This window comes from Aptenodytes patagonicus, chromosome 7 (assembly GCF_965638725.1).
Source record: "Aptenodytes patagonicus chromosome 7, bAptPat1.pri.cur, whole genome shotgun sequence".
Lineage (NCBI taxonomy): Eukaryota > Metazoa > Chordata > Aves > Sphenisciformes > Spheniscidae > Aptenodytes > Aptenodytes patagonicus.
In genome coordinates, this window is record NC_134955.1 from 43,022,494 (window position 1) to 43,044,889 (window position 22,396).

Consider the following 22,396-nt stretch of genomic DNA (forward strand, 5'->3'; position numbering starts at 1 on the left):
TCTTGGTCCAGTTAAGCGAAATGGAGCTACGGCACCAATTTCAACTGAAGCTTCTCGACTCCAGCCTGCCACTTGCCTGGTCAGGAGGAAGATGAGTTGACCATGATCAGACCCTTAGGGCACAACTCAGTGACCAAATGTAGGTGGCTAGTGTCGCTTTTGCTACCCAAGGATATCCCACCTGGGCTGTAGTTGCCACTTCAGGAGCGCATTAGTCTCCCGCAGGACCTACCCCCTCCATGTCACTGGCTTAGGTACCCCAGGATGACTCAGGGGCCTACAAGCCCATGATAAGGCATCCAAACTGCACCCTAAATTCACTCATCATGTATTTATCCAGAATATTGGAGCTATTGACAACCATAGTTTCAACGAATGGTCAAAAGCTGTATGTAGCAAACAATCACGCATTTGTGCTAAAAGGTCACCGGTAGGAAAATGTACAGCTAAAATGTTAATTTTTTTACCATGTCTACATAGCAAAATTTAGCAGATCTACATACACTGGTCTATTCAGTATAATTTAATGCTGCTTCAATGAATACATTGCATACCTCCAATATACATGCTCCTTATGTCCAATATCTCCAATTTCAATTTAAAGAAAAGATTTCGCAAGTAGAGAATGTCTGTCTTTACTAACCATAAGAAGATACTTAGAGCTGAGGACAATCACAGAAATTTTAAAGTTACCAGATTGTTTGGGTCAGTGTCAAATGTTAAACCAGGTTGTACAGACAGAGAGCTGTAATCCACACACTAGTGCGTTATTAAATTTCTGGAAAGTAATGAACTGGCACTGGAAGCGAAAAGGAAAAAAAGCAGTAATGTGGAATGGCCCCTTATTCAGGAAACTTTGAAAATGTGCAGCCATAATAGCTGTGGTGAAGTTCCTTTAAATGAGACCTTGGTATGCTGTGGAATAAAGTCAAAATAGGAGATTGTGGCATTCCAAGTCATATTGAATAAATGCATACATTGGGCCAAATTGTGGTCTTATTCACAAGGGAACATTTTTTCCCCCCTTTTCAATTAAAAAAAAAAAAGGAGCTGAGAACACTTTAAGATACAGGGCACAAATGTGTAATTATTCTTGGCTAACATGGTAGCTGTTGATCATTTAATGAAACCATAATTACCATATAATGGCAGGGTATTTATATGACAGATTACTACATTATTACAGGGTAAGTGCGTGATTATTTCTGTCCTCAAAATCAGAATAAAAAACACATGGAAGTGGAAAAATAAGTTGCAAAAAGAGGGGGGAAAAATCTGAATTTCCCAGTGCTACTCCCATATTGTTACTCCATCCCCACTGTGTGATTGCAATCACACAGTGATGGCAATGGCCACCAGCATTCATGATGAAGCCAAATCTCCGCAGGAAACCCATGCCACAGTACGACAGATCATAAGGCTCTTTGCCAAATGGCTACAGCTCTAGGCTTCATTGTACTTATAGTTCAACTGATTCAATAGCAATTTGGTCACTGGTCTCTTGTCCTCAGAAGACACTATACTCCTGCTTGCTTAGAGAGATAGTATGTACGATGGATGTAAGAATTCGCACTGAGAGGTACTTAACCCCCACTTCTATGCCTTTAGGAGAGAACAGTGAACTAATGTGGATTTCAGAGCAATACCAGTTTTGTACTGGGTGGAGAAGTTGAATTCGGCAGGATTACCTATGAGCTGAGCACTGTTTGATACGGTTTGATTTCAGTGAACACTGCTGGTGCTCACCACCATGTGGAATTTTAAGCATTTAGTAAGGACTGATTTAAATTGTGAGAAAATACTTAAATGATTCCTTGTATGGGGGAAAATGCATTGACAAGTTGTGAATTTACAAAGTTACAGAGAGAGTTTTATATGCTGAATACAGTCCATCTCGAGCTTTACGAACAAGATGGCAACTTTCCATGTGGGAGGCAAAATCAAATTGTAAACCCAGCTGACTCATTGATTACCCAAGTCCTACATGGATGTTGAAAGAGCTATGCAATCATCTGCTCCACCTGCAATTTGCCTCTGCAACTTCATAGCACCACTTCAGCTGTGTGAGAGAAGAAGGCCAGCAGTTGCTGTTTCCAAAAAGCACTCGCTGAGCCAGTATTCTCAGTTACAAGTTATTGTAAGTACAAGAGTTTGGCCCTGAATAATAACTTCTGAATTTGGTGGGATTTTTAACTCTGGTTTTCCTAGATTTTTATCCAAGAAGCAGCATTGTTGTAACTATTTTCAATCTTTAGTCATTTCTCTCCCTTTTCCTTCTTGGATTTCTTTGCAGGGATGGAAAATAGACTCAGGTAAAAGCCACATGCCATTATGTTTGCTCAGGATTTATCCTGTATGTCTGTAAAAGAAATACAGGTTGCAGGAGAAAAGAATTTGGAAGCACTAAGAAATCAGTCTGTGTATACTTACTAGAAGGCAGCTATAGTTGCAGTACCTCTGTAAATAGCTCCCTTAATAACTGGTTATTACTCTGAATGGTCAATGATTGCTCATAATTCATTGCTGCTAGGTTATTTCGCTCTGCAGAGAAAAAAAAGTCTCTGGTCCTTAAAAGGGTAGTGCACCCACGATGCCGATGGGAATTCAGTTACGTTAGAGTCTAACCCTGAAGTCAAATGGAGCCCCAGCACACTCCCACAGGCAGCAGTGTTCATTCATGAAAAGCAACAGGTAGGGAGCTGACTATGCATGTTGCCTGATAGAGTAATGACTTCTTTAAACTATTTCATTGATATACTTTACTGTGTGGTGCCTTTTGTGAACTTACGTGCACACGTGTTTATTCTAGATTAAAATTAATGAATGAAAGAAGTTTTATGAACTGAACCTTCTGCTTTTGGCATCTCTTCATTACAGGCTTCTTCTGCCTCCACTATGTTTTTAGAATTATAAATTGTTATGATATATTGTCCAAAAACCGTTAAAGTAGCTCCTATAGATAAAATAGAAACTGAAGTCAATATTATAAAGCTCTAAATTCAGGGGGTTGAAGTGTTAACATTTTTGCCTATTTGGTGTTCTTCATAAAGTTTATTCTTATGAAGTTAAACGTAGCTAGAATCTGAGTTATTTTAATGTTTTGCAGATTAAGTGTATTTATAAAATCTTCTCTTAGAAGGTGCTGGTTCCAGCAGAAATCAACAAAAATTATGACATTCAGCACCAGTAATAGGAATAATCCTATTCTTCTTTTGGGGCTAGTGATGTTTTGACTTTCCATTAGGAAAGTAATCAAAAGGGTTTTATCAAATTATTTTTAAAAAAAGTCTTGATCACTCAACAGGATATCAGGAAACATTTGCCCTCTCACCTCCCCATCTTACTCCAAATACTCATTTTAAAAAAAATCTTCAAGTAATTAAATGCTGTGTTACTCCGCAAATCCTTTACAGCCATTATAATGTTGTTATCAAGAACCCAATCCTTCTGGCACAGTAAAATTTCACTGACTTCCACCTAACATGGTAGGACTTCAAGCAAGTCTCATGAGGAACGGCTTTAAAATAAAGTTCAAAACAATTTGTAATTACTTCTTAGAAATGTGTTCTATTTTTCAGCTATTGTTATCTGTACTTTTCCTCTTTCATCCATTTCTAACCAAAGGTCATATATTAGTAATTTGATTTTCAGATTCTCCTGGCAAAAAATCAGAGACTCGGGAAACTTTCTCCCAAGCTAAAATAAGTCAACTTCCACGGTTTCAAATTCTGGCAAACCAACTTCTCCAAGGTCTCGTAAAAATTCTGGGCTGTTATCTCCATATGCCTGATAGACGTTTTTTGTGATCATAATTAAAACCGTCTGTCCTTTCTCTGTGACTTCAGGAGAATGGCAATGAGTCACAAGAGCTCTAAAAAAGCTAGAAGGATAGAGGCTGAGGTTAGCAGCTCAGAATCACTTGATCCGCTATACTTCATCCACAGAAACGTAGACCCAAAGCACTGCCACCTGCCTCTTAATTGAGGTGACTTCAGAACAAGTCACCATGGCAGAAGGCTGTATCACAGTTAGCATCAGGAGACAGAGGTAGTTCTGGGTTTGGACTGAACAATAAAGAGATGTAAAATAAACTAATTAACTTGATATGGAACATCATTATCCTTGTAACACTAATTTTTACTCTTCTTGTATAATCTATTAGAACTTCCCAGTAATGTGTTTTCAACAATTTCTGGGTAAAACATATTTTTTGAAATACAAGACTATGAGAAAAGTGAAATGATGAATACATGAGGCACAAAAATGACACTGAAACCATTACTGGAATGTTATTAAGGGCAGAAATACTTAACCTTCAAAATATAATTTAGAAAATTAGTTCACTATGGTGGTGTTATATTCTGTAGTATATGTGACTGCTCTTTATTTCTCACACCTTGATATCCATTCTCCAAGTTTAATTTATTTCCTGTTGTTTTTGAGCAATCTTCAGTTTTCAGGCTTTTTTGCCACTTAGAGGAAGCTTGCTCACCAGGTGGGTCAGTTCCCCAGCTCCTAGAGCCCTGGTCTCCTCCCTTTTTAAAATGAGAATGAATTTCAGGAACAAACTGATCTGATGTTAGAGCAGGAGATGCTGGAAGATATAATCTTAATGAAAGCCTCAATAAGCTAATCACATTCCTGGGATCTACCTTGGTAATCTGATGCTCAGGGAAGCAAAAATGAATGTTCAACATAGTCCTTGGAAGTTCAGTTCCTCCCTGATGAGTCAATTAGTTACGTAAAACTAAGCAAACGTTCATATGCCCTGGTCCCATCATTCTCGGACTGAATATCATCACCAGTTTTGGCTCCCGAATTCGGGGGAAAAAGTTGAATGTTATTTGAGAATAACAGCATATGTCTGAAGCATCAATATGCTGGCTGCCTCCTGCGACTTGATGACCTCGGCACTCGCTGGAGTTCAGAAAACCAAGTATCTCTGAAGATCTGGATCTTAGGTAGTATCACTTTTTATTTTCAAAAAGAGTTGGGTACTTAAAACTATCTGAGGACCTGGATCTAAGCTCTACACAGGGTCAGGCTTTTTAAGGAGAATAAGGTTTGCTGATCAGAGACAGGATCTCTATCAAACAGTGTGCAGTGCTGCCCTAATAAAGCAAAACATATATCTACCATGAAACAAATACTCTAAAAGGAACAAATGCATTCCTGGTATAATTCTCCTGAAATTAGCAAAAGAGATGAAATTAGAAGCAACCTTCTTAGGGAAAATCTTTTATTTTTAATAAATAATATTTCTTCAGCATATAGTAATTTTAAAATGTTCTCTTTATCAAATTTATTTTGATTTCATGAAAACATGTACAACTATTAATATAAGCAGGCTTATCAGCTCAATTTCCTACTGAATGTTTTTTTTGTTAGTTTTCTTTATTTCCTTTTTAGCTTCCTGCTTTATCATTCAAAAGGTTTGCACTGTATTCCTGTACATATTTGGTTTGGTGCCCAGAAATGTATTATTTTAACAGGGCTAGTTCATTAAAAGTTATTACTTTACAGGGGTTCTACCATGCATACATAATTATATATATATGCCCTTCTACAATGAACAGTGTGGTAGTTACCATAAAAAATTTTGCTTTTTAGGGTTTATCACCTCTGCCATTTCAAGTCACATTGATTTGACTAATCCTGGCATCTAATTTTCTTACTTCGATTATTTTTTAAAAGGTATTAAACTGTCAAAATGTAATTTTCATTCTTTCTTCAGTAATATTAGTCCTTCAGAAACTATTGGGACTGTGAATTGTCCTGCCTTTGTGCTGTCCAAGGAAGAAAGCAAGCATAGCTGCTAACACACAGAACTTGTCTCAGCCAAAGCCAGTAAGCCAGTTTTCAGTGACCTGCACAAGGATTGACTGTGATGCTATCTCAAAATCCTTTTTGATTACTATGTTTTTCAGTAACTCCATGTCACTCTATGAAGAGAGTTTTTTGAGAATATCTCCAGATATACAATATAGTTCTTTTTTTCTTTTTTAAGACTTTGAGAAAGATTTGAATGCCCAATTTTATGATGACAAGAATCTAAGTGAATTTGTAAGATTTACTTAAACAAGTAAAAAGAATGACATTTCCTTGCAACTATCTGTTTCTATGAAGCTGCATCACAAGGCCACTTAAGGGTAGGAAACCGCACAACCTTTGCTGAGAGTTGGCATTAAAAGACTGAGTATCAGTGTGAGCAGTGTAACAGAGCATTGTACTAGTGCCGTTGGTCAGCAGCCAACATTTCCAAGCTGACCTGAAAAGCACGTTATATGCTGGTGTGACCTTAAAGTTACATAAATGTCTTCTGTACTGAGATACCTGATTTGCTTCCTGCAGCTAAGGCAGAATGAACAAAATCATCTATTACGCTTGAGGGAGGCAGGACATTTAGCATTTTGCTGCTTCGTTCTCATCAATGCCCACCTGGAGTTTCAGAGGATAGGTTTGAGACTACCTAAGCTAATCTACATTGGCTGACAAACTTTTTAAGTCCTATAGTGACTGGGTTGCACATGCTCTGTTTATCTTTTGTTACCCTACATACACTGTCTACGTTGGCTTATGTTCTTTGTCCCAATGTTGATGGGACATTAAGTAATACTTTCACTCCAGGGGTTCCACAATTACAGAATTATTCTGAGCTGCAAAGACACTCATGAATATAAAGAATTAAGCATTCAATGAAACCCGAAATTGCTGTACTTATACTTTAAAATTAAAAATCTTTACAGTATAATTTTTAATCAGTGGGAAATAGATCTATAGCACAGAGAACATTTTAGAGTTGTGGAGAAAAAAAAAAACAAAACCAAAAACTGCACATCAATTATACAATATGTAATCACTTTAAACTATTTATATACCTCCACATATCTAATTCATGTTTGAGTATAATATTTCTCCATTGACATTTGTTTTCTACTGTAATGTGATTATACAGTGGTAAGTGTTTGGGGAATGACAGCATCCGTGAAACGGTAAAGCAAAGGAAGTCTCTGACTCTGAACTTGTACAAAACATAGTAGGATCTAGTCGTGCATCTGCTGGTTTTACATGAGTTCCTCCAAACATTTTAGAAGTTAATAGTGATTAAATTTAAGTTTAAAAAAATGTTGAAGATTCCTTTTCCTGATGATAAGTAGCTAAATTTATTCTCCATTAGTCAAACGTTGCAAACCCTGTAAATGTTCACTAAAGTGAAGGTATTCTTGCTCTCATGGCAGAAGACTTGTTTCTTCTGTTTTGGGAGAGAAAGGCAGTGAATGTGTTTTTTACAACTGCTACCCTTTGCATGAGACATCAGACTCCTTCAGCCTGATTCTCCTGGCTATCTAGCAAAAGCAAGAGCTCGAGGCACTGTTCAAAGAGTATAGGATATGTGATATCTTGCCTAACGTTTCTCTCCTGAAAACACGCTGTAGTATTTTGTGAGCTGTGCTGTTAAATGGTATTGCACAATTACCCCAAAGCCTAGCTGCAACATCTGTTTACAGTCACTCCACCAGCCTCTGTGATACTACTCTTTTTTTGTTTGTTTGTTTGTTTGGTACATTGTGTGAAAGTGATGATACACAAATCTCGTACTTAATAAAGTCTTTTTTTTCTCCACAAGATGAGGCTGTATTGAATGTAATTGCACTGTGTGGGGTTAACTTTCTGTAGCCTGTTCCCTTTGACTTCAATGGCTTGAAATAAAAAATTAATCTCCACAACTTCAATGAGACTCACTTCTGATAATGTTGGCCCATTCACTTCAATGAAACACTATTAAAAATTATTCTCAATTCACTTTAATACTCATTCTTAATAGCATCAGACCACTGGTTCCACTATCATACTTTCAAGACCAAATGTTCAAACACTTCATAAAGCCAAATGCAAACCTCAATATACTTCAGTGAAAACTTGTTTCTTGTGGTTGTAGTTTGTTGACTCCAGATAAGCAGTACTGAATATTACCTCATATGAAAGAAAGAAGCATCTTGTAGACTTTTTTGCTCGTACCTTTTCTAAACTTTTTTTTGGGGGGTGAGGGGAAGATGAAAAACCCAGAATGACATTTTCAAAAACAAATGGATCAGCACTCCTCCTTGTCCTTCATGAAATTCATAAGAAAAGTCTAGTATGATATACTCAAAATACTTATTTATGCTTTTTTTTTTTTGTGATGCTTTGTTTTGGGTGGGGTTTTTTGGTTTGGATTTTTTTGGGTTTTTTTTTGTTGGTTTATTTTTTTAGGAAACTACAGAATTTTTCCAAGAACTGACAATGGAGATAATTGGGGGAAGACGAGCATGCTTGCTTTTACTTGCTTGCTTGCAATAGAATACAACTCAATTATTACTCAAATTCATGACTGAATAAGGTGTGTTGCAGTTCTAACCACTACGCTGTACTAGAATACTCTTCTTATTCTTGGTTTCTCAGAGGGAAAGTATAATCTAAACCTTTTTTTTTTTTCCTTCCATCCATCCAGATCTCAGGTTTGGTATCTGTTCAAGACATACACATGCCCTCTGATATTTATGTATTACAATTTGCCTTGTTTGAGCTCTTCAGAGTTTGTCATTCATTTAGATTTTTTTTGTTGTAACCACTGATTTAACTTGAAATCTATCCCTCTACATGCAAGACAATTTTGCCATTTTCCTTCAGAAGCCAGACAATTTATAGATGAGCTCAGACCAAATAAATCAGGCAAGATATATTTATAGGTCTAATATACCATATATATTAATATATATTTTTAATCACCATCATACTGTCACTCTGCAGAAATAATTAGCTGTGAGCAGGGCATACACATCTGCTATCCAAGCAGATACTATTGCTGGTATCCAGGCTAGGACACACCATAACAGGCAGTGTTGAGAGTCAGTCACTGCGTACTGCTTGTGTCCATTAGTGATGAGGTGAGCCTCCTTCGTTTCCCTGCACTAATTCACCTGAATGACTGTGTAACTATAATTGTCTTTAGACTGAGCAATTTCTCCACGAGAGAACATTTTACAGTAATTCTGAACGAAGAAATATAGATTCACACTCACATTAACTTCAGTACTTAGTGGTGGAAAAAGGCATTGACTCACCTTCTGCTCCACAGCTCCTTTTCTCACAGCACGAAGCCTCGGGAAATCCTCAGTTTTGCTTTCCAAACCAGGACTGTGTCTCAGACAGTGGTCTCCATTTTGGATTGACTAGATTTATGAATAGTTATGTATGAAAACCAGTGGCTTAACATTCAAAGATACTGTTCCCCGCCCCCACAACGCGAAGTGAAGTTAACGGGAGAGTCAAATTCTAGTTTCTCTAGATGATAGTGAGGATTCAACCCTGGACCTCTTTTGAAAGGTTAGTAGTAATTTTATCTTCCAGCAGCATCATTGCTGAACCTAATAATAAATCACTAGGCATCTGCTTGCAAAACTATGTTATTTTTTAGACAATATCAAAATGCAGTCCATACCTGAAGAAATATTGTTTGGTAATTATAAAGGTACATTCAAGTTAGCATGTTCTGCATGTATATGGTATGTTTGGTTGGTTGGTTTTTTTCCCTAAATGCTTGTCTTCCCTGAAAACCATATTAAAGGATATTCTTTCAGTTTTTAAAGATCTTCCTAACTAACAGTGAAGATAGCAGATATTTTAAACTCTATAAATTAAATAATTTAACTCCAGCCATGTGTGTTTTACTAACCAAACAGCACCATATGAATGTATGTACACAGTCTATTACAGATACCAGGACTTACAAGTAAAGGAAGACAGAATGATTTGCAATGTCAAGCATCATCTGTTACAACAATAGGTTCGAAGAGCTTACAGTCTCTCAAAAGTAAAATTATTTTGCATTATTCCCACTCATGGACTCTTCTTCACCTAAAAAGCAAATGCAAAAGAGTAACGTTAGTGGAAGTAGCAAGGACCCCAAATAAGAATATTCTGAAAGCTAAGAATACTATTGCTATTTAAACTGAATATTTCTTCTTCCTATCTTCAGATATGCAAACTTTGAAGTATTATTAATGTATACCATAAAAAGTGTAAGATGTACAATGAGTTCAAGAAAAATCTTAACCTTGTTTTTTTTCTGCTTCAGGTGTTTGATATATCAGCTTTAGTCATTTTATTAATTCAAGATTTTTTTGCATATAATATATTCTTTATTATGCAGATCTTCACCCCTTGTACTTCTCCATAAGCTGACAACAGCTGAGTAAAACTGATTAGAATCAAAAGTTCAGCTTCAGAAAGAGTAATAGATTATAGTATATTCTAGATAAATCTAGTCGCTGTACTTGGTTGGCATATAGTGAAGGACTGGATACACAGAAAAGCTGTTATTGAACTGATGGCATAGAAAATACCATGGACTGTTAATAACATTCTTCAACACAAAATTGTAACTTTTTAATCAATTCAGTGATTGGATTTGAATATTGGAAGAATTACTGCTATATGATCTGGATATCTCCCAAAAGATTCAAAATTACTTGTACCTGTATGATAGTTTTTATCTGCATATGGTTTAATTATTTTAGGAAGAAATACTGATTTACTCCAGTTAAAGGAAGTAATTTTTCCTCTTTTTTTTTTACTGATGAAACTTCCTGTGATGTTGAAACAGTCTGAAACAAAAACACTTTTCCAGAAAATTGTTGCAGAAATTGAGAAGCTGAGGAGCTGAATAGTGATTATTACAAGTTGCAACTAAAAATAAACTCTCATTGTGCAGATGCTGTTGCTGTTGTTACAACATCTACTTGTATGAACTCTCTGATATTTCCTCTTGTTCCAGACTGAAAAGGCCAAATCTATATTAAATGAAATATGCTTGAAAATCTGTAGGAGGTTTTCTCCAGAATAAAGGACCCCTATCAAAAGAAATTATAGTTTGGCTGGAGGAGTTCCCTTGCTTTTTCTTCTGTATTATGTATGGAGAAGAAAAAGGTGACACCCTTAGCAAGTAGTAACTTTCACCAACCAGTCCTATCAAGTAAAAGAATCAATAATTTTTTTTTTTTAAAGTGTGTACAAATAAAGCAAATGCAGTCATTACTGGTTGTCAAGTTATTAAAGACAAATGAGTATCCACCTTGGGACAAAAATAAGAAAGGTACGATAAAGCCTCTTTAATGAATTTTGAACTACGAGAAATTATAATTTTCTTCCTACAGACATCCGTATCTACCCAAACTATACATACTCTACAGACAAATACATGTTGCCTCAAATGTGTAATCAAGAGAATAATGGCTAAATTCCGTAATATTTAAAACTAACGTATTGATGACCAGGCAATCACATTATGTGTTTCCTTCAAGGAGTACAGAAGTTCTCCATCCAATGTGTTGCCAATACCTAATAGAATGAGTCTCAAAAGTCACAAAGACGTTTCCTATGTTGTCCACTTGTGTATAAAAATGAGATAATGTGATCCATTGGCAGTGAAAAGAGAAGAATGTTAGGTAGCCTTTTTGAGTAACTTCCAGTGAGTGAAGTATTCAATTTTATTTAGACAGAAACTACAGCCCAGACCACTTTCTGACAATGAAAATACACTTTGAAGTGGTGAGAAGACTTACAACCAAAGAACAAAAAAGAAACTCACTCTTAGAGTTCAGCACATTCCAAATTTGGTGTAATTTATGGCCAGTCTGTGGGCTACCCTATCTGTGAAAATGCAAATTAAAATAAAGGTCTAGCAGTGGACTAAAAAGATCTCGGATTATTTTCTGGTTTTGTCAAAATTAAACTCCCCAAGCAAGGAATTCTGGAGTGAAATGTAAGGACACTTGGTTGAGTGCCGCATGTCACATTCATTAGTTCTTCTCAATGGTTACTGTAGCATGGATAGCAATGACAGAAGTGCAAGTAATGTGGATGGAGGTCTAACTTTGAGGTCAATAAAGCTATCTCTTTAAGGTTTCTCATAGACCATGTATAAATACTAGAAAGGTTTGTTTGTAGAAAGGTTTGTTTGTTTTTTAACCCAAGAGAAGTTTGAAATTGAAAGAGTAAGATTTGAGATGTGTTTAAACTTTGAAGGCCTCCTGTGACTATGCTCAATACTTGAATTTCTTGATTAAGAAAAAAAGGAAGGAAGGAATTTGGACAATCAGCTTCTTAACAGTGAGAACTGAAACTGCAGAATAATAAATAGTTGTAAATAAGAACGGTACTCTGCTAGAGATTCCTGTGCCTAGACAAGGATGCATTTTCAGACAGGCTAGTCTGCATTCAAGTCTTTGACACATATATTTCCTTACAAGTTTTGATTATTTTTGGAAAAACATTAGGACCAAAGATCAAAGTATTTATTTCTGACTCTTATGTATGCTTGACGTTTCAGAAACTGTTAGCAGAGTCCCAGATTTACATGGCTGCCCACCTGGGACCATGCTACACAGGAACACAATGCACTGTCTTCTTCAGTGAGTGGAAAAATAATGCTGCTGTTATAAAACAGGAAAAAAAAAACAAACAACTGTGGAGAAGCATGGCTTTAAGGACCTAGCACAGCTTTAAACCGCACTGGATGCTTACAACCTCTGCTGCTGAGAGATCCCAGCTCCCACTTACACGCTGTTGGTTTTGGTGCTGATTGAGACTTCTGACTTGGACGGTAAGGGCGGAAACACAGGCATGGGTAGTCTTGTGAATATTGTCTCATGTTCACTGCTGCATGACTCAGCAGAGCGCTGACGGTAGCTACCAAAGAAGAAAGGCTACATTGGACTGTACCGGGCTTGTCTGAAAAAGCTCTGAGTGAAAGCGCGATGCTTTTTTTACTGTATGTATAACTAACTTGGATTTGTTCATCAGAAAGGAATTGGGAGGAAGAGAGCACATTCGGTTTCTGTTTCTTCTGAATTAGAAGGGAATGACTATTTAGTGAGGGAAAGGATAAGAATCCTCCTCTAAGCACAGTCAAAACCCTTGAGCTGCCTATTGATGCTGTCTTTCCAGGACACACCGACAGCTGCTTCCGCAAATTATTTTGGTTTAGGAACACTGACAGAGGCTAAAAATAAAGGTAAATAAATAAAAGGGAAAAGTGTGTTGACTAGCCCCATGTCCTTTATAAGTTTCACTTATCTTATGCGTGAGCAGGACCAAAGGGAATTACTGGACCAAAAGTATGAATGTGGTGAGAACACAGGATAATATGCTGGTATCTCTTAGAAGCCCTGGAGATAAAAAGCATCTACATGATTTGTTTTTCCACTTTCTTGAATTAAGCTTCTTATCAGGCTGTGCGGTATGAATCAGGTTTTTGTGGAGGTGGAAGCAGCACAATTTAGTTGTGGTCTCCATGACCCCAATTTGATGCCAGCAAAGTACCAGATTACTCTACTTTGGAGGCATAACACTGAACTTGAAGACAAGGGAAATGGATACACAGGTGCTAAAACTGCCTGGAGGAACATCACAGATTACACGCTCTCTACAGAAGCAGGTAGAGTCTGGAAAAACTAGCTGGCTGCCCCTTGCTCTTCTGCTGGAGCTGCTAGAAAATCTGTGGGGGATCAACACTGCAGGAAACCTCTGGTGCCGAGATAACCCATTCACTAAAATTTGGGGCCAGAGCAAAGTATACAACACAAGAGAAATTGACTTTAATATGGATGTTCCAGCCTTGGAAAATTAGCTGTCCTTTGTCATTACACAGTAGGCCAGAGGCGCTCCTTTGCCTTCACACAGAAAGCAAATTAGGCTAGCTGACGATAGAAAAAACCCGATACTCTGTCCTGAGACAGCTTCGGTGGTCAAAACAGAGCCCAGGTACATACCTTTGGGCGTGCGAGCAATGTATCAGTCTTTCTCCACTGTGGACTCGCCATCCCTGTAAGGCTCTCAGCTGCCAGTACCAATGAGTGAGATCCTAAGATTAGCCTCAAACCTTAGCTGCATTTTCCCAGTGGCAGCGCAGTGTGCTAATCGCTGAGCCATTGGGATAGCCCTGTAGGGCATTCTTCTAATAGTTTTCTAGTTCTTCCACTGATGTCCTTATACATCTTTTATGATTTCGATAGTGATGCTACTTTCTCCAGGCACTTTCCTTCTATCTTACTCTCTGCTTGCTTTTCTTTTGAATACAGGGGGGAGGGGGCTACCTTAATCTTGCCCTTCATTCCCAGCGCAACCTTTCAAAAAAGACCTTTCCCTCATCTGCTCTTCCACCCTGAGTACATGTCAAGGAATTGTGAAGATGGAAAATATTTGAGTACTTCCTATTTAGGTTTTGATGGTCTTTTTCCTGACTTCATGTTCTATTTAGAGGTTTTTCTTCTAAACAGATGAACAGCCAGTTCTTTTTGATTTAAAATTAAACTCCAAATATTTTCTTTAAACTGCACTCACTGCTTTTACAAAGGAATGAAAACAAAATGCAGCACGTGACATCATTTGAAGGAGAAAATTATGTTATCTTATATAGTTCTAGAAAGAAACTGTATTTTTTTAACTGCAGCTCTTCTCTAATGTGCACTGCTGATAAATAGTAAAAAGGAATTCTTTCCTAACTATATATTTCTCTCGCATTATACATATATAAATTCCTTTGGGAATAACTTTAGCAATATAACTTGAGATATGAGGCAGCTGATATATGTGAGGTATTAATATGAAAAATATTTTCACTGCATATATGTTATAAAGCTCTTGGAATATTACAGGCAACAAAAGTATAGGTCAGTTAAAGAGCTTCCTTATCCCTGTTCTGCCCATAATTTTTTTCCTGCGGGTCCATCTTCTCTTATTTTCTTCTCCTCTATTATTTTCATTTCCCTTCTCATCTTCCATTCACTATTATGCAGGGCGCCTTTTGAGGAGCTACTTTTGCTCCACACTGACAATACATATTGGTAGCAGCAACTGAAGCAACAGTCAGTGGACACTTGTAGAGATGGCGAGTTGTAAAATAATAAATCGAATATTTAATACTTAGACAGAAGATGTGGACTTTATCTACACTTAATGGGTGGGGAGGCTGATTACTCATTCATAGCTACACCACTTGTGAATGATGAGGTCACCCCTATCTCAGGAAGATAAATGCCATATCCTGTTATGACATATTCCTTTTATATAAAATTAGTTCAATTTTCTCACTAGTGAGGAATCAGTATAACTAAAAAAAAAAATCACTTCAAGATAAAGGCATTTTTCTACTGTAATTCATTATATATCCTATTTTCATTTTATTTTATTTCTGTTCTGTTTTGTTCTATCTTATCCTGTTCTACGTATAGTATTTTACTCTCTACCTAAATGATATCTGACTAAAGTGAAGCAAAAATTAGATGATACAATGAAGCTTTGTAGCATTCTCTCTCATACCTGTCACAGGCTCCTTCCAACAGCAGATAATGAAAATTCAAAGTCAAACCATTTAACTTTAAGTAAATGGAAATGAATTTCCAGAGAAGAGGTATTTTTTCACCTGTGAAAGAAAGGAACAGTAGTACACTGACAATGCAAATAAAGATATAATATATAATTGTGAAAGATAGGTATATGTAAAGCATAAATATTAAATGTTATTATATTACACACTGTCATGTGTTTTTAATTTTTATCTTTACTATGTTTTTGCCTAAGAGAGGAATGTCTACAGTACATTGTTAGAAACAGCAGTACTCTATTAGAACATTTCTTGGCTTAATCGATACTAAAGCAACTTACAGAATATCTTACAATAGTATATGGCATTGAGACAAAAACTATGTCACTTAGACACCAGAACCTGTCAATAATTTGAGCAAAATGAGAGATAAACTAAATTAAAAATATGGGGCTTGATTCTCATCTCATTTACCTAGCATACCGCACCAAATTAATTTAAATCCATCATGGTATGTTGTAGCACTGGTGAAATATGGGGTGAATTGGGTCCACGCTATTCAATATGGCACAGAGTATAAGCTTGATGATGGATATTTTCATCGGTGTATAAAATAAGTCTCAGAAATTCTTACTGGATTTTACCATCGTGGTTAATTTGGGGAAAAAAAGATACAATCAATCAAAATGGACTTTTCTTCAGATATGAGATAATGTTTTTTTATTTGATATCTTTTAAGGGCTATGACAAAGACAATGCTTGTGTATTCTGTAGACATTCACAAACCTACCTTTGAATCCTGCTCATCTTAACAGCATACAAAACTATTTGTCAGTAGTTCCACTGACTCAGTGGGACTACTTGCACAAGCAAGTAGTCTGACTATCAAGACTGACTTTTCAGTTACATTGACACTTGAATTAAGATATTAATCAGTAGTCATAAAAGATCTTATTAAATATCAAGAGGTCCTGGTTCTGCCTATGCGGATGAAAAGCAGTGACTTTCGGGACTAAGCTGAAGCAAGCTTGGCTAAAGGCAGGCTCTCTGTCCTGGCTGTCCCTTTGAAACATGAAAATCTGCTTAGAGTTGCCACTGTAGAGCAGAGAGTGACAATCAATGGACGGGGACTTCGACATGATTACATCCACTCTACTGCCTGGCCATACATTGACAGACAAAACTACTGTAATGGAGTGATCATTTGGAAAATGGCTACTGCCCACATTTAAATTCCTTTCAGTGTTATTCCATAGCCAATTAGAGTGGTAGCCCAGCCTATATTCATGCCAGTCTTGTACTATATTGTAAGAAAAAGGAAAGGAGCAGCTCAGAAGTCTTTAATTATTCCTCCAGCCATTTATTGACCTGCTCTCTAAAGGCCATATACGGGCCTTCATCTGCATGCAAAATTCCTATTGACATCACTGGGAGGGCCACAGGCAGATGGAGGGTACTTTGTAAACCTTACATTTTAAATATGTTGTAAGAGAAAGGCGCAGAATTCGCAGTCCTTTTTAAAAGTGAGGAGCTTTACCTAATATTGCTCTTTAAACATGGAGTTCGAATAACATTTTTCCTAGCAATAACACCCCCCCTCTTCTCCGCAAGCTAACCTACACGTTTCTGTAAAGTCTTCATATTTAACACTCAAACAATTGATGTCCCTATAGTATAAACAGGATAGATAATGAATATAAGTGGGATAGAAAATTAATCCTACTTGCGAGGAAAGAGAGTCATAATTCACTTAGGCTTCTCAGCTCTTACGTTATGAGGTCTTCAGCTAACTCATGGGATCCATTCCACATCCCACAGATGCTCATTATGAATTCTTTTTATGTGCAACATGTGGGGACTAACCAGTTTCATATCTCCTGGTATTAGCTGCAATCCAAAGCATTTTGTATTAAAACAGAATGCAAACACAGATGCTATTTAATACAAAGGATTTGAATGCAGTCTCTGTTTTAACATAAAGTTGGTGTGTCTTAATTTGGTTTGGAACAGAAATGGAAAGAAAAGTCAAGATAAGAGGATATTGTCAGATTAGGAGCCAAACTATGATTCCAAGAGGCACGCAGTGGCATAGGAAAAGGGGAGACTGGACCAGGTGACAGCTTTGATTTATGGAAGCAAAGGTTACAATGCCTTTGGAGCGATGGGGCAGCCTGGGACATCTGCCCCCTTCGGAGATGCTGCCATATAGCCTTTCCAACACCATGCATATTCTGGAGTGCAACCTGTATTCTGTCCCATGCAACTCCTCTTGGTATGAGCCTCCTCTTGGTATGAGCCTCGGTTTCCTCAGGAACCAGTCAACAGTACAGCTGCTGTTTGTGTAAGGTGCACTAACACAGCGCGTTACTTTCTTCTCTAGCCGTCCACTCGCTAGGCTGGCAAAGAATCCAGTTCTCCCTCGCATGCACGACACTTTTAGCTCCAGCAACCAGCAGCTTGGAGCTACAGGTCCGTGGTTGCGGAGTCCCCCCCAGAAGCGGGGAGATTTGATGGGACCCTACTACGGGAGGGGGGCCCTTTTCACCCCTTCCCCTGCTGCCCCTGACTAAGCACGCCGCTCCTCTCCCCCCTGCCCTCCGGGACGGACTCCTCACCCCTCGTCTCCCGCTGCAGCCGCAGGGAGGAGGGGACACGGAGCGCAGCCCCGGGAGCAGTCGCCGAGCACCATGGCGAGGAAGGCTCGTGTGTCCGTGCCCCCTCCCGCAGCGGCTGCGGCCCCCACGCCCGCAGCAAGGCGGGGGAGCCGCCGGCAGGCGGGGGGCGCGGCGTCCCGCCGCCGACCCGCTCTCCCCGCCCAACTTTCCGCGCTTCCCTCCCGGCGTCCGACCCGCGCAGCGCCGCGGCCGGGCGGACCGGGCGGCGGGCGGTCGCGGCCGGGGCAGGGGCAACGGCACGGCCCCGGCGGGCTGGCGGAGCCGCGCAGTGCCGCCGCCCGCGATAAGCACTTCGCGGAGGGGGAGGAGGGCAAACCCGCCCGGAGCGCAAGGCGGGGAGGGCTGCGCGCAGCCCCGGGGTGGCACAAAGGAGCCGCGGCGCTGCGGCCGCGCGTCCCGCGGGGGCGGCGGGGGACGAGCCGCCCTTCGCGCCGCTGCTGGTGCGTTGCGTGCCGCACCCGGAGGGGAGCTTTGCAAGGGGTTTTTGCGCAGCTCTCGGCGGTGTAATTGATATGTTGAAGCAGCAGTAGGGATCAGTGCGTGCACACACACCACACACCTTACAAGTTTGACTAGCAATAACATTGCTGCACACTAGGAGGGGAGGAGAGTCAGCTCCCTATAATAGGGAACAAACTCTGCCATTGCACAAAACCGGCGCATTTCCTCGCTTGTGAAAACCGTCCCTTCATAGAAAGAAAGAAAGGGGGGGGGGGGGGGGCAAAAGCAAGTTACCAAGAGCAAGAACTTGTGCTGCAACAACCCTCCGCTCTTCCTCTTCTCCTCAGGACTCTGGGAGCAGGGATATTCCTCCCCCTCCCCCCCGCACAGTTGGCGCTAGCCCAGACTGTGGTCAGCCGCCTTTATTATTACTTCATTGAGACAGAGAAATCCTCTAAGACTTGCATTTTGGGTGGAGGGTGGGGGGTGGAGGGACGAGAAGGAGGAGGGAAAAAAGGCAACATTTGCTGCTCATCATTTTCACTGCACCGCTAAAGTAATTGCGCCCCCCTCTCTCCTCCCCGTCCCTCCTCGGCTTGGATTTTTCTCTTATATCTACAGCTCCAGTGGTATTAGACATACCTTTTTTTTTTTTGTAGCTTTGATATTCCACCCTCCCCCCCCCCCCCCCAAATCTTCACGCGTTGCATGTTTGCAATTCGGTAAAATCCCCCCCCCCCCCCCCGCCTTTACCCCCAGCCCCCCCAAACTCCTCTCAATCTCAGCCCAGCAGCTCACATCAAAGCGCCCTTCCTCACTCACAGTGGCCGCCACTCACTAATGGGATTGCAGTGTGCCTGGCTCTGCTGCTGCAGCCGCCGGAGGGAGACTTGCTGCTGCTGCACCTCTTCGCCGAGACTCGCCGGGTGCTGAGCCGCGGGGATGATCAGGATCTTCCCGGATTTCAGCGTGCAGGTGACGGCGGCGGCGGCCGGCGGGGCGGCCGGGGGGGTGCCGGCGGCGCCGGGCATGGGGCGAGCCGGCGCCGCGGCCAACGGCAACCCGCAAAACGTCCAGGGCATCACCTCCTACCAACAACGGTGAGCACCGAGTGGGAGAGGGGTGTGCGGCTCTTCCTGAGGCTCCCTCACTTGCTTTTTTCTTTGTGCTTTTGTGTTTCTTTGTTCCCCCCCCCCCTTTTTTTTTAATCTCTCCTTGCTGTTTGTTGGGGGGGAGCTTGGTTGGAGGGGAGGGTTTTTTTCTTTTTTTCTTTTTTCTTTTTTTTAAACACAGCATCTTTTAAAATGCACTGAGAAGTAAACACGATCTCCTAGTTTTGTCTTGGATGAGCTGGAAAGCAACAATAGGAAAAAAAAGAAAAAAAGAAAAAAAAAGTGAGACCCCGGCAGCTTAGCTTGGCTGCTGCAAAGTTTGGGATCCCGTCCGCTCATCCTTTCTAAAGAGGAATTTCTCAATGTCAATGCCTTGTGCAAATCCCAGTGTGTGGCAGCCAGGGGGATAATTGATCATGGTATGCTGATTGATAATTTGCTTTCAACCAAGAAAGAGAACAATTTTCACTTGGGGTTGCACACTTGCAATTCCACACTGTAGTTTAACACTATTATCATGTCACCTGTTACTACAGGGAAATATAGCACGAAACCCTAAGTATACTCAGCACTGTTATTTTTTCATCTTAAATGCATTCTAATGCAAATGCAGGAAATTCACAGAGAGCGCCTTTAGGAAGCAAAGCATAGAAAGTTGGCAGTAAGTCATAATGAAGTTTAAAGACCTTCCCCATTCCCCCTAACAATTCATCGATATGTGCTGATACTAACATGAAGCTTAATTAATTACCTGACATTTCTTTGTGTTTCTACGAGGCAAAACCTGAAGTTTGAGTCTGTTAGTTTTCTCTATCGTAAGCTTATAACCGAAGCTGAATCCTCAAAAAAAAGTAGGTGACAACAGATAAATGTAGGCTGAAATCGGAACAAAACATTTACATTTCTCTAAATGCAATAAAAATGGCACTGTCCCAAGTATCTTGCTTTCCACTATTGCATTACATTAAATACTGAGAAAAATGCGGTATAATCTGAAATATCCAAACTAAATATCCCTGTGATGTAAAAGGAAAAAAATCGTAGGAAGTTTCATCGTAATATTTCAAACTTAAATGGTTTAGGAGCCAGATTTAGATAATCGACCATTGCCTGTTTTGTTGTTCAGCAACTTTGAGTTGCTTCCTATAGTTTTGGAAAACACACGATGTATTTTCCATTTGATGCCCATGATAGGAAAACGTTTGGTGGTAACTTTTGTAGGTTTTATTAAATGAAAAATTAATAGGAACTTGATACTCCTGAATTAATCCCTGATGATGCCTAAGCACTTTCTTAGCTGAGAAACATTTGAAACTAAGCACAAGTCTTGTTTTGCTCAAGCAAACACACCGATCTTTCATATATTAAAAAAAAAGCTTGAATGTGAGAGATATAAAGAATGGATTAAAAGTTGATTTCTTTTCAAGGTTTCTGTATGATTTTTGTCACTTATAAAATATTTAAATTACAATGGAAACTGACGGACACTTTAACGAGGAAGTACAGGCAGCAATCACAATAGTTTAGTCTGTGAAGTGGGGAAGTCAAGGGTCAGAAATGTCAGATTGGCTTTTAGACAAATGAAAGAGACCTCTGGAGACTTTAAGTTAAACAGAAAAATATAGACAAGGCAGCATGCAATTTTTTAGTACTTCACGTTTAATAGTTGGATTATGTCAGTCTGTAATCAGGAAGAAGTTATAAAAGCAGTACTTCTCTGACAAACTACTAACACCTCTAATCTAAATAGTGCTTAGCGGATATCCAAGTACTTTTGACTAATAGGAGTCCAGACCAGTCTGGCTGTCTCGCACACTAACCTAACAGGGGGAAACATTTTTGCGCTTCTTCCAAATTTTGACTATATATTATCGACAAAACAGCGTGCTTTACGTCAAACGATTTTTCTTCGTGCTTTCTGGAAACGCTTAAAATACAGCAGACACCGACAGCTTCTTATGCTATTGCAAAAGCCGAGGTGACACCTGTTAACTTTTTTTTTTTTCTTTTTGGAGGCAAGGAGTCAGATTTGCCGGCAAGGAACGGCATGCGGTACTTTCTAGACCCCCCCTCTCTCCAGTTCTTCACCTCCACCTGCACCCCCGACCGCCTCCCGCAGCCCCGGCAGCGCGGCCAGCCGCGGGGTACCGCCGCCGCGGGGTCGCGGGACTCCAGGCCAGGCGGCCGCCATCCCGCCGGGGGCTGCGCACGTGCGCAACGGCCGCGCGGAGGCCGGACGTGCGCAGCGCGGGGCGGGCCGCGGCCAACCCCCTTCTCCTCCCCGGGCGGCCCGGGCCGCTCCGCGCAAAGTTACGCCGGCCCGGTTGCCTCCCGCGGGAAGAAACCCTCCGGCCCCCGGTGCGCGGACGACGCCCCGCAGCCAAACTTCCAGGTGCTTTGCCAACTTCTTCCCCACCGGCTCTCCCCTGCGGCTCACACGCGCGCTCACCTCCCCCCCACCCCCCCAACTTTTGGCGTTGTCGCGGAAACGTTTCTCGTGAATAAGTCCCCCCGACTTTCGGGGCTTGCTCCTTTCCCCAAGGAAGCCGGCTGGATTTTCCCTGGGAGCAGGATCAGGCCCGGGAAGCTGTACTTCCAAGGCAGCAGCAGAGCAGCCACAAAGTTACCGTGGAGATGGAAAGCTTTTAGCGAAGGAGTGATTTCTCCTTTAAAAGCTCTCAGCGCTCGGGTTTTCCCGATGTCCTGGAAGGAACAACTAAGGTAGCGGTTTCTTTTCCCCGCTCCTTCGTTTCATGGTTAGTTTCATACTCTCCAGTAAAACTGCGTGAAGCGCTACACCCTTT

At 40.4% G+C, this 22,396-nt stretch overlaps 1 protein-coding gene and 1 long non-coding RNA gene across 3 annotated transcripts in view; one reads left to right on the plus strand and one right to left on the minus strand.

Annotated features, from left to right (window-relative positions):
- Positions 1-9,112: 9,112 nt before the first annotated feature.
- LOC143163519 (uncharacterized) lies at positions 9,113-15,457 on the minus strand. The gene is made up of 3 exons (XR_012995929.1): positions 15,361-15,457; positions 9,771-9,897; positions 9,113-9,212 (listed from the first exon to the last, which is right to left on the minus strand). It is a non-coding gene; the product is annotated as an uncharacterized LOC143163519 (long non-coding RNA).
- Positions 15,458-19,500: 4,043 nt separating this feature from the next.
- Positions 19,501-22,396, plus strand: part of NPAS3 (neuronal PAS domain protein 3) — a 639,348-nt gene continuing 636,452 nt past the window's right edge. For both annotated transcript variants that reach the window (XM_076345013.1, XM_076345010.1), the window contains exon 1: positions 19,501-19,580. In XM_076345013.1, the coding sequence (XP_076201128.1) occupies positions 19,510-19,580 (71 nt within the window). In that variant the 5' untranslated portion in view covers positions 19,501-19,509. The remainder of the gene's footprint in view (positions 19,581-22,396) is intronic.